Source organism: Antrostomus carolinensis, unplaced genomic scaffold (assembly GCF_000700745.2).
Source record: "Antrostomus carolinensis isolate BGI_N321 unplaced genomic scaffold, ASM70074v2 scaffold8454, whole genome shotgun sequence".
Lineage (NCBI taxonomy): Eukaryota > Metazoa > Chordata > Aves > Caprimulgiformes > Caprimulgidae > Antrostomus > Antrostomus carolinensis.
The window spans coordinates 418-13,617 of NW_010310052.1; the positions used below are offsets into that span (position 1 = coordinate 418).

Below are 13,200 nucleotides of genomic sequence, written 5' to 3' on the forward strand. Positions count from 1 at the left end.
TTTCCTTAGCACCTACCTGCCTCATGTTTTTAATGAGGACTGGTTACAACTGTTCTAAGAGCAGAAGAAAGGAAACATTCCATTCTTCCTGCATGATTACTGCTACTTTTTTTCCTCTGTATTGTGCAGCAGGACATAAGGTCCCATGACTTCAGAGTTAGGCACATTAAATCTACTGTAACAGAAGAAATTATGCAAACTAACACAAGGATTTAGCACTGGGTCTACCTCTGCCCTTTTCATACTCAAAGGGCATAAATTTCAATTTCACAACAGCACATTTTCTACAATGGCTTTTAATTAAACACACATTTGTAGAGTAAGTGGTAAACATCCAAGAGAAAAAAACAGTTTTGATGTTGCCCACATCTAGCACTTACATCTTAGTAAGGTAGAATCTAGGTCTTTACGCAACAAGAACTAGCCCAACAAACTGATTTTAAACATGCAAGAAGCCCAGTCGAGTAGAAAGGTCTGAGGTTTGCATGGATACTCTTTCACGTCTGTTAGCAGATCAAGGCCTCCAGCCCCCTGCTTTGAGAGGATTTCTATTAACTTCTGGATGAATAAGAACACAAAAATAGCAAGCTCTAAGCTTTACAATAGTCTTTCCTGTTACACATTTCTTTCTTCCATTGTGTGGCTGTAAGTTTTCACCCCTCCAGAAAATCCCTAACGCTCAATATCTGGTAGCTCAAAAACACAGGTATTGCTTCAAACTCAAACTAACAATCGTGAGTGTGACAGTCTGATTCCTTAAAACATGAACCCACTTTTCATCATTTACAGTTTATTTTATATATATATATATTTTTTTTTTTCCATACATTTATATATTTAAAGGTCTTATTTCACATGAGACTGTTCAGCTGAAAATTAAGTTAATCATTACTTATTACATCAGCATAACTGTTCAAAACAAATTTCTTAGAAATGGGATTAATTAAAAAAAAAAAAAAATCAGTCTCTTTTTCCTCAAGAAAATGCCAGCAATGCCTTGGTATTTTGGCTAGTTCTACTATATTAGCCAGGATTTGTAGTAAGAATAAAATAAAATGGTTTATTAAATCCTGAACAATCTGGAAAAATCCTTATTGTGGGGAAAAAAAAAAAGTATGCTATTAGCATGTTTGTATTTCTATATAGCTTGAAAATATGTTGCAAACACGGAACAGATGGTCTGACGTTACTTGATGTGTTTTAGTTTTTTTAAATGATTTGCAGCCCCATCTTCTCTAGAAAAGACAGCTTAGCTGGGATTTGCCTGCAATTTATCAGTGAATTTAGATTGCATTTGCCACAGTCACAACAGCAGCTGCTTTGGCCCACCACCAGGCTTCGGTCACTTCTGAAATCATTATGTAAGCCCTACACCTAGCAGTATTAAAACATAAGTGTCATACTTCAAACAGTAAGAATATTTTAGTCAGACACTTAAGAGGCTATAAAAAACAGGAAGATATCCTTAATTAACATTTAAAAGCTACATATTATCACTGAAACATTTTTTTTTTGCCTCTGGCTAAGAATTCTGTTGCAAAAACTCGTGATTTATTATGCAGATGGTAAACTGTAGCACTCCAGACACCACAATATTTTAATGAACTGTTAACCCATACATTAAAGGAACTACTGGGAACAAGAATTGCTGAAAGAACATTATTTATTGTTTTTAAGAGAAAGAAGTGAAAGCAAAGAGATCACCATTTCTAAAAGTGATTCAGCATACTATTTGCTAAAGTTTACGCACAGATTTTATAAAAAAGTATGCAGAAGCTCTAGAATTGATGTATGAACTACATACTCTTAACAAAGCCTCTGATCAGCTTAATAGTATTAATTTCATGTTCAGACTATGCTGTACTTGCATCGATAAAGCTCAAAGACAGACCATACCGTTGCACTTGTTGGATCCTGGAATGCTCTAGCTGAATCATCCTGCCGGGGCTCATGTAAAGCAACAGAGTGGTTCAATCCTGACGTGTCTGAGGGTCCAGCATCAGACTTCCTGGATGAATTGACTTCTGCCTACAAGGAGTACATACGTATGTATGCTTCAGAGACAAGATCAAAATTGCTCCAAAAACATCTGGCTTATTTTGGAATGTGTATTTTAATGTATGGGGAATACGAGACTTACTGCAATGTAATAATCAAGTACACAAACTGCGTTTCAATTACACACCAACAGGTTTAAGAAATTCTCATTCTTTAGAAATAAGACTACAGACGTGCAAACATCAGTTTAAAAACCAATTTTAAGTTTGTCTGCACATAACAACAGGTATGACGTTCAAAAAACGCACAGATGTATAGAGCAAAAAAGAAAATTCTTTAGAAGATCCAGAAAAACGTTATGTCAGAAATAATATATTTTTATAAAACTTCTGTTTCGCACGTCCTTAAGTGAGTGCTGACTACTGTTGTTACAAAAGCTAATTAATACAGCCTGTTTCTCAGCAGGGCTAACTAGCCTCTGGTTATGGGCTAATTTAACGTGGCTGTACTGGTTCTAGTACTGAAGGTGCCTCACAGCCAGAGTGGGCGTATGTGCGTGGCGCTGCGCTGTGTCAGGCACGCACACCTCAGTGTCCAGTATTTAAATTTCAGCACAAGCAGAGCAAAAGAAAAAAATACAAGTCTTGCTGCTTTTGTATGCATTTATAAAATGCCTAATAAGCATCAACTAACAGAATTTAGGTTTCATGCTTTTGGAAATTTGAGACAAGAGATCAGTAGTGAAATGTAGATCATGAACAAACTTCTTGTTAAAACAGGCCATACGGCTGCAATAATCCCTTGGGAATGGAAAAGGACTCAGCGTCATAGTCCTGAACTGAAAAACTTTAAAATTTATACACATTTTTTTAAAAAAAAAGTCATGACCAGAACAATTTTTATCAGCAATCAAGTCACCTCTCCAGTCATGTATCTAGATCTCAATTTATTATAAATATGACAATTCCAAATCTAATACCCGTCTTCAAATGCAGATATAAGTAGTGGTAGTAGTAGTAGGAAATGCAACTTACTAGAAACCAACCAGTTACAGTGATAACAAGCTGGTAAGATCACAAGATAATAATATTCTTTCATTATACTATTTTGTGTGAAGAAATTCCCTGTTTCTTGATGTATATTATCTCAGAAGAATCTGAAAAAATGTGTCACTGAAACAACCTGAAGATGAATTTAAGATTTAAAAATATTTATAACCTGACGATAAGGCTTTCCTTTTGCACTTGACTACTATGAACTCTAATATTATGTAGGACAAGTTGTGACTCAAATACGGACCAGCAACAAAGCATCACAGGATTATGAAAAATTTAGGATTAAATGGATCTCTAGACGTCAACTGGTCCAACTCCCTCCTCAAAGCAGAGTTACGTTCAGTCAAGTTCTGAGCATCCCCAAAGCTGGAGATTCCACAGCCTCTCCAGGTAGCTTGCTCCAGCATCTGACAACCCGCAGGGCCAATTTTCCTTTCCCATATCCAGTTGTAAATTTCTTCCCTGGAACCTGTGACCACTGCTTTTTATACTTCTGCTTTTTCCAAGAGGAGCTCATTTCATCTTTATTTTTAATCTCTATAAAGCACATACATTAAAAAATGTGCATTTATTTTAATGAAAGTACCAAGTCTAGTATGCTAGACTGAAGTCAGATTAACATTCAAAAAATAAAGCACTTGAAAGTTCCCAAAACTGAAGTATTTTTTTTGACACCAAGTCTCTCTTTTCTCCAGCCCTTACCTCAGCTTCCAGGAAAGCTGAAGAGAACACAGTCATCAAGGAAAGAAGATCAAAATATTTAAATGTAACAATAAGAGTGAATGGAGAATTAATTTTACTGCATAACATGCCTTGTGATGGCAACATGCAGATAAACCAGATTGTTTTACAGTAATGCATATGCTATTAGTGATCTATCTTTTCTTTTTTTTTTTATTTTAAATTTAATGAAGCACCTAAAATGCACAAAACAATTTGCAAGTCAATGTAAAGCTGATTAAAAAAAAAGTAATTTTTATTAAAACAGACAGGAACAAAGGCGGAGGCTCAAAGAAACAGGAAAACTGTAATGAGGAAATCTGGTTCGTTAGTTTTGCTCCTGAATTTCATATTCTTTTCTCAATACCACACATGGGTTTGTTTGGTTTTTTTTAAAATGACTATTATGCTTAAGACTTGTATGAAATAATTTCTCATAATTCCAGGATCATCTAGAAAAAGTAAGGAAATCTCTTCTTTAAGGATCAAGTTAATGCAGAGATTCCTAGTATGTTTGCTAGTGAAGAGGCTTTCAAATTACACACTCAATCAGCAATCTGATGTTAAATCTTACCCCATAAATTGACATGGAGTGTATAAAAATTATTAAAAACTTTTGTATTCCCTGCTAACAATTCATAACTATTGGTTCACTACAAACACACTCACTGAATGCCTCAGCCTAACATCAACCAAACCAACAATAACAAAGTCAAGCAAAGCAGAGAAGCGGGAAGCTTAAAAAACCCCCAGTTTGATTTGAGAAAGGGAGGAAAGGCACTACTAGAGGACCCAACTGATTTACTTTATAAAAAACAAACAAACAAACGAACCAACCCAGAATGGATTGTAAAAGGCTGTAGAAACCTGAAGCTTTTGTTCATTTTTCCCTTGCTGAGTGCTTGTTCTTAGGAGAGAAGTTAAGTATGTGGATACACGGAATACACCAAGACACTTGAGACATTGATGTCCCCAAGTCTTTCATTTCAAAACCCAAAAAGGTATGAAAGGGTTAAGAGTTCTTTCTGGAAAAAAACAAAACAAAAACAAAACCCAAAACCAAACCTCTGATATTTCTAGAATTTCTGTGATGAAGATTAGCAACTCTTAAGTAAAAAATAATCCTACACTTTATAATCCTTATATATTGTAAAGAAGTCAGGTCCTGCAGAACCAGCAGCAATGCTCATTAGGAGGCAATCTTTACTCTCACAGCACATAAAAGAAAAAAAAGTAGTCTTTAGGACAGCGCTAGGAGAACACTGGTGATAAAAGGGGATGTATCAGCATCCCTGAGCTTAGTGAGGATGTATTCTGCACCAATGCCACATTGTCAGAACGTATTTAACTGTAGTTCCCTGCCCTTATGCACATCAGTGTTCCTTAGTGGCCAATTTAAGAGTTTAGTGGAAAACCCAGTGAAAAACAACACTGTGCATGCAAGACACGCAATTTTCTAAGGCATGTATTTGGCTAAACAAACCTTACTTTCACTGAAACACAAGCTAGAGAACATATTTTTGGGTAACAGCAATGTCCATACCGGAGTTCAACTTTCAGTATCTTCAGCTGCAGAGTAGTTCAAAAGAATTTGCAACCATTTTTCAGTAGGAATATGTTTTATTCCTTTCATAAGCCAAAAGGAGAAAAAAAAAATCACAATCACAAAGGGAAAAAAAATTAGGTTAGCTTTGCCCAAACTTTCCTAACATTTTTATAATAAGACTAATTCTAGAGAATTTGATCAAGTTATTAGTGACTGAAATATGGAAGTAAAAGCAACACAGTTAGGCAGTTCTTACCACAGTGCTCACCACTGAAATTAAAACTAATCAATCAGTGCCTGCACAATTTATTAACTGGCACATTGCAAGAGATCCACTCCTGGTTTTCTCCTTCAGACTGTCCTAAAAAACCCCAGGTTTCCACATAGTGATCAATGAAGGTTTATGAAATGATGAATGTTTCTGCAATTTAAAAGGGTTTTTTTAATTCTATACAATAGAGAGAAAAAACGGTTTAAAGAGTGACTTCACCTTGAAGCTAATTTGTCTGGCAAGTTCTTTAGCCTCCTTGTCTGCCTGGCTTGATACGCTTCCAGATGTTAGTGGTAAGAGGGCTGTCTTCATAGATGTGCCACACATTTCACAACAGAAGTCTTGTGACCTGGCCACAAATGACAGAGCTTAGAATAACATGTTCTCAGAATGTTCTTGTGTGCTTGCTTGAACAAACTATTCACAAACAATCCACAGGAAGACAAATGGTATCAAGACCAGTAGCTTAAAAGTACTTCCCCCTGCCCAAAAAACACACCATCTTGAAAAAAATGTTGATCGTTATTTGTACTACAAATACATATTCTCTCACATAATTTAGGAAAATATTAACAACTGACTGACATATTGCTATTATCAATACTTTATTAATAATTTGTTATCATTTTAAAACTTTCTCTACATCTGCAGCAAATTAAATTTATAAAGATCTAACTATTGTTACAAATATTAAATTGGACCCAGGAACCTGCACCTCAAATCCAGGAATTTCAGCTTCTGTGAGAGCATTCCCTCTCCTCTCTTCACACATAAACTGTCTCTAGGGCACACTGCAGGCAGCTCTCCAAGCCAAGGAGAAACCACACAGCCTTGACAGTACAGTATCAAGACCAACCCCCCAAACCCTACCTCTCAGCAGTGTTTATTAGTTTTGACTCAGTGCCATGCTAATAGGAAAGCTGCAGCTCGTGACTGGCTCAGAGTACAGGCAGAAAAAGCTCACATCTGCCTGCAAAATAAGGTACTAGTTACAATCTGGAATACAGTAACTTTGCTTATAACATAAGGATATGGTCTTTCACGTACCGTCTCCTCCCTACATGATGAAAGCCAAAAGACTCCACAGGAGGTATAAGATTTCATTTAAGGACAATCACAGAGTAGATGAGGTTGGGAGATCACTTCGTCTAGTCTCCTTGCTCAACGCAGGGTCAAGCAGAGCACGTTGCTCAGGTCTATTTCCAGTCACATTTTTAACACCTCCAAGGACCTCCACCACCTCTCTGGGCAACCTGTGCTAGTGCTTTGACCATCTTCACAGTAAAAAAGTGTTTTCTTGCATTCAGACTGAATTTTATGGGTACCAGTTTGTGCCCATTGCCTCTTGTCCTATTCACTGGATGCCACCGAGAAGAGCCTGGCTCTGCCTTCTTTACGCCTTCCTTTCAGATATTTGCACACATGAATAAGATCCCCTGAGCCTTCTCTTCTCCAGGCTGATCACTCCTAGCTCTTTTTGTCTCTCCTTGTACGAAACATGTTCCAAGCCTTCAATCACCTTCATGCCACTGCACTGGATTTGCTCCAGTAAGTCTGTATCTTTCTTGTAGCCTGACCTGGACACAGCCCTGACCTGGACACAGCCGCTGGCAACACTCACCATTCCAGATGTCTGGCCAGTAGAGAGGAAGGATCACTTCCCTCAACCTGCTGGCAACACTCTGCCCAATGCAGTCCAGGATACCACCAGCCTTTTTTGCTGCAAGTGTGCATCGCTGCCTCATGATCAGCCTGGTGTCCAACAGGACCCTCAGGTCCTCTCCTTACAAGCTGCTTTACACAATCCTTTGAGTCAGGCAGCTCAGACAGTTCTTAATCCACCTTGCTGTCCCCACTTACCTGTACTTCACGAGTTTATGAGGATGGTAAGGAAGACAGAACCAAAAGCCTTGCTACAGCCAAGATAAACAACATCCACTGCTTCCCCCTTGTCCACCAAGCTAGTAATTTCATCATAGTCACTAATCTAATTTTAAGTTAACGTCCTAAAACTCATCCATAGGCAGCTGCTTCTGATTTTTTGTCATTGTTTCATTATTATTGTTTACTTAAGGAAATGATGCACCATTGTCTTGGTTGTTTTCACCCCCACTTACACTTACTATCAATTCCATCATACTCATTTTCCCTCCACACCGCAATTACCGCTGTATCACAATGTTAATTACATCTCTAAGCCTGAATTTCAGACAAACCTCTAATTTGACCACACAATACTGGAAGAAACACAGCCTTCAAAGTATTTTGTTTGACCAGAAGTTCCAAGTTTGCACAATGTTCAGGAAACAAAAATAATATAAACAAGGCATAGAACTTTTTAAATATTTAGAACAAATGCAAGAGAACAGACTGAAGTGACTTACTTTCTGCTTAATGCCTTACCCTAAAAGAGCATACATATGTATGTACCTACAGTAACAAACTTAGTGCTTACTTCTTTGCAAGAGCTCTTCTTTCTTCTGGTGTATAATCTAGAGATCCTATTGCTCCTTCACCTTTGGTTGGCATAAATCCAATAATGGCTAGCAAAGCTGTTCTTACTAAAATGGGAAAACAGAGATACAAACAAGGCTGCAGAAACAATTGTTATGTCATCTCACTCTAAATTCAATACAGAAAAGTTGCAGTTCTGCCTGCAGAACTTCATTTTGCCCAAAGGAGTAGTCTGAAATTCATACAAGCAGCACTGGGTTTTTTGTACACAGCAAGGCTTTCTTCACTTTTTTTTAAACTTCATATTATAAATAAAAGGTAAGGCCTTATTCTTCCATCAGCCAAAAAAGAGAAGAAAAAGTTGTGACAAAAATGTTGCATCAATATAAAGATTAGAGTTCCAGACTTTAAAAAGGTGCTCTGAATTAAGATATAAATGGGGACGGCAAGAAGGGGAGGATCCAGAAGGAATTCCTCTTTTTGTGCATGTTCATGTTGGACACTAATTATGCAATTTAGTGCACACAAGCTCAGTGGTTTTCTTTCACGCAAAGTACCACAGAATTTGTTCCCCTTATCCCACCATGCTGGGGAAGGAGCAAGTCTTTCCTCTTGAGTGTTCATAAGCAGAGAATCAGAATTAAAAGCTGACCACACTCCCCTCTATCAATATTCAAGCTGGTTTTAGTGATTATACAAAATGGGGTAAAGTAACAGGATTTAAAATATTTTCATAAGAACAAATTTTAAAAAGCAGCAAAACAAAACCAAAGAATATTTAAGTGCTCTGAGAATTCTTAATGTTTGTGCATCTAAATAAATAATACTATCACCCCTCAGTTTCTCAATCCTTTCACCCTGCATTTGTTTAATACCATTTCCAAATCCTATGTTGCTCTTTCATTATTTTATATTTCTCAAATTCTCCCATACTTTTTCTCCCTCAAAATCTGTGCATGTGTCTGTATAAATGTATAAACATTCTTTGTGATATGTTTTTCAGTTCAAAGATCTAGTTGCTTGATGAGGTAACATTTCCAAATAGTTGTTACTTACTACTCCATGAAGGCTGCCATGTTTCAGGATGATGCCCTGAGATGCTTAAACAAATTTTCTTCCCCACTTCAAACCTGCCATTGGCCTTCAAAGGAAGGAGGATATAATAAAACATGCTGGAAGTTCACTCTTGGGTTTTGGTACAAGTTATAAAAATCATCATCAAACAAATCTACACACAAACAATATTTGACAATACATTACTGCCAACCTCATAAAATTGGCATGCAGCTTTCTGAACAAAGTAGTCTGCCATCTGCCTCTATTGAGGCATGAAGAAACCCTTAACTGATACCTCACATGTCCCAGTGTGACACAGTGGCTTTCCTGTTGCTCCTGTAACCCACACACCACATGCAGAGAGCCTGAAAAGCTGCAGCTCTATGAACCTGTGCACAAATATGGGCCTTTGCCCCAAAGCATAGGACTGCCTTCCTATATGTGACCAATGTCTCCAACAGAGACCAAGAGAGCCCACGGAGAGAACAGGAGGTTAGACAATCACATCAGCAATGTGATTAGTCTTGGAGAAAACTTCCATTTACTAGGTGCAAAGCTTCATGTGATTACAGCATACAGGCTCTTCTCAGTGATGCCCAATGGTAGGACAAGGGGAAACGGGTGTGAGCTGGAACACAGGAGGTTCCGCTTAAACTTGTGAAGGAACTTCTTTAAAGTGAGTGTGACAGAGCCCTGGAACAGGCTGCCCAGGGAGGTTGTGGAGTCTCCTTCTCTGGAGACATTCAAAACCCTCCTGGACGCCTTCCTGTGTGATCTCATTTAGGTTCCTGCTCCGGCAGGAGGATTGGACTAGATGATCTTTCGAGGTCCCTTCCAAACCCTGACATTCTGATTCTGTAAAGTCATCTTGCAAGAATCCTGGTCTTAAATTGCAGCATTAACTATACTATGCCACCTTTCTTACAAAAATAACATTACTTTAAATGCCAAGAATCTCTCTCTCAGACACCTCTGGTTAAATCAATCACATATGAAGGAAAAAAACTAGTAAACTTGCTTACCGTCAGCAAAATAATGCTGGGTGGCTTCATGGGATATTCAGGTGGCAGTACTATTCGACCATGATAAATCCCTCCATCGAAATCTGAATCTGGAGGGCCTCTAACAGTAAAGTGCCATTCAAAAAGATTATCCTAAAATGCCCCCACCAAAGGGAGAGGGAAAAAAAAAAAAAAGGAAGAGTGTGTCAAAGAAGTAGACAACTAAACACCATTTTCTTGAACGAGGACAGGCTAAAGAAAGAGTGCACAGCAGAAGTTTTGAGAAGTCAAAATCAAATGGAGAGTAAGACAACCAACACAGTACTAAGATTCTGGTTAAAAGTATAGAATATTGTGGCGTTCTGGTAATTTTCTTACACAATGTTGAAACTTTGTTTACACTTTGTTGAAACTCTCAAATTCATTATTCAAGCTCTTCACTCTGCTTGTATCAGTTATGACAAGAATTTTATTTCCCAACAGATGGAAAACTGCATCAACTAAGGGAAAACTGAGCCTTTGTCCCAGTGAACAATAATTTCTAGAGAACCTAGGGGAGACCCACCCTAAGAAAAAACATTAATGACGGCCCCCCCAAAGCCCCTTCCGTGCCCAAGTCAACACAGAGAAATCCCATCCTCTTTTGCTTCTCCATAAATGTACTGGGTTTGCATGGCAAGGTTTTGGTTGCAGAGGGGCTACAAGGGTAGCTTCTGTGAGAAGCTGCCAGAAGCTTCCCTTATGTCCAACAGAGCCAATGCCAGTTGGCTCCAATATGGACCCACCACTGGCCAAGGCCAAGTCCATCAGGAACTGTGATAGCACCTCTGGGATAACATATTTAAGAAGGAAGAAAAAAAACTGCACAACTTAATCCAGAGACAGAAGTGAGACTATGTGAGAGAAACAACCCTGCAGACACAAAGGTCTGTGAAGAAAGAGGGGGAGGAGGTGCTCCAGCCACTGGAGCAGAGGTTTCCCTGCAACTTATGGTGAAGACCATGGTGAGGCAGGCTGTCCCCCTGCAGCCCATGGAGGTCCATGGTGGAGCAGATCTGCACTTGCAGCCCCCATGCCAGAGCAGGTGGATGCCCAAAGAAGGCTGTGACCCTGTGGGAAGCCCACACTGGAGCAGGCAGGACTTGTGACCCTGTGCAGGGCCCACACTGGAGTACTTCTTGAAGAACTGCACCCTATGGAAAGGACTAATGTTGGAGAAGTTCATGGAAGACTGCAGCCTGTGGGAGAGACCTCACACTGGAGCAGGGGAAGAGCATGAGAAGTGCTCCCCTGAAGAGGAAGGAGAGGCAGAAGTAATGTTTGACCCCAACCCATATTCCCCATCCCCCTGTGCTGCTCCAGGAGAGGAGGTAGAGAAATCAGGAGGAAGCTGAACCCAGGAAGAAGGGAGGGCTGGGGGGAAGCTGTTTTAAGATTTAGTTTTTATTTCTCATTATCCTACTCTGATTTTGACTGATACATTAAACTAATTTCCCAAGTCAAGTCTGTTTTGCATGTGACAGTAATTGCTGAGTGATCTCCCTGTCCTTATCTCAACCCATGAGCCTTTTGTTAGACCTTCTCTTCCCTGTCCAGCTGAGGAGGGGAGTGACAGAGAAATCTGGAATATTATTTTCACTGGACATACAAATTACTTCTCTTTAAGCATTATTTTTTTGGAGTTCTGTGTTTGGCTTTGCGTATCAGATGTCATGATGCCCACAAGTTCCTGAATATTTACAAGCAGAAAAACTCCTACTGTGAGAACAGGAGTCCAAACGAGGTTTGCTGTCAGCAAACGAGAGCTCTCCACTAATGCTGCACATTTGTATCACAGGGCTGTGGCTGCCTACCTACTTACAATGTTCTCAAGGATGGGAGGTAACTGTCAGCATTTTCTTCCATCTGCCACTGTTCTCTTCCCAGTGAGTCACTGTTCTAACCCAGAAATAAGACCTTTATGTAAATTACAAGTAATAGTATGAATTAAACCTTACATTTCACCACAGGAAGTGGAAACACAAAGTTTAGACAAAAACTAGTCGATAGTAAGGTATATTTTATTGCACCTAGGAACATGCTCTTTTCTGTAAGCATGTTAAGTGTGCTACATATTTCTGTGAACAGCTAAATTAAACTCCCAAACTGAATACCACAGAACACTGTATTTTTTATTATTCCAGTGAAATCAGAAGGGGTTTCTGTTTAAGCTTCTAACCACCAGAACTTCACTGTCCTCTCAGCCCAAAAACTTAACTAGGTGTTTAGAAGATTTCAAGAAGCTATTATTTAAGCATTCTCTATTCAAATGCATCCAGAATTGCACCCTTTTACGTTCTTCACAATTTTTTTGTATGCAAAATAGTGAATTCTCATAGATTACCTAGGCTTAAGTGTTTTGTTGGGCATCTCGGTAACTGAGTCAGATGTCAGGTTTGAGTGTAAAAAGCTTAACTTAAACAATGCATTTATGTAGTCTCAGGAAGGAGGAGGGGAAACAAACATATCATACGTGTGCAGTAAGACTGCACTGGTGCAATGTAAAACCAATGTTATGTACTTTCACTAATGACCTGGAACTATAATACCATTAAAGTGGAATTCTGCTGATGATTTCCATCATAGGAAAAAAAGGACTGAACAAATTTTAAAAGGTCTGCTAGTATCTAATTATGTACATTTTAAATACATATCCATACAGAGAACTTAGAGTATATATCAATAGCACAGCCTAATTACAAGCTCTCGCAAAAACAGAGAAACAAACCTCCAAAGGCTGTGCATGATAATGATCTGTAGGATCCTTCAGTTCTGCAGCCTCTTTCATCAAACGTTTGACAGCTGAAAAAGTACAAGACATGAAAATAAAGAAAAAAATTAATATGCATTGCATACAAAAATACATGAACATTTCTTGAAGAGCTCCTTTCAGCTAACTAATCTTTTTCAGCTTCTTCACTGGAGTTAATAAGCCAAGACACAACATAAATTAGTCACGGCGAATAAACCTTAAATGAGTTATACAAGCACAAAGTTATGAAAAATATGTTACATGGTCACAGAGCTTCTCAACACTGAAAAATGGACTAAAATAGTTTT

General features: G+C 38.6%; 1 protein-coding gene across 1 annotated transcript; it reads right to left on the bottom strand.

Moving 5' to 3' along the window:
• Nucleotides 1-1,896: 1,896 nt before the first annotated feature.
• Nucleotides 1,897-12,939, bottom strand: UBE2J1 (ubiquitin conjugating enzyme E2 J1; the record flags this gene model as incomplete). The annotated part of the gene is made up of 6 exons (XM_010166281.1): nt 12,869-12,939; nt 10,123-10,254; nt 9,101-9,185; nt 8,046-8,151; nt 5,810-5,939; nt 1,897-2,028 (listed from the first exon to the last, which is right to left on the bottom strand). Coding segments are annotated over exons 1-6 (645 nt in total), but the record flags the coding sequence as incomplete, so codon positions are not given.
• Between the last annotated feature and the right edge of the window lie 261 nt (nt 12,940-13,200).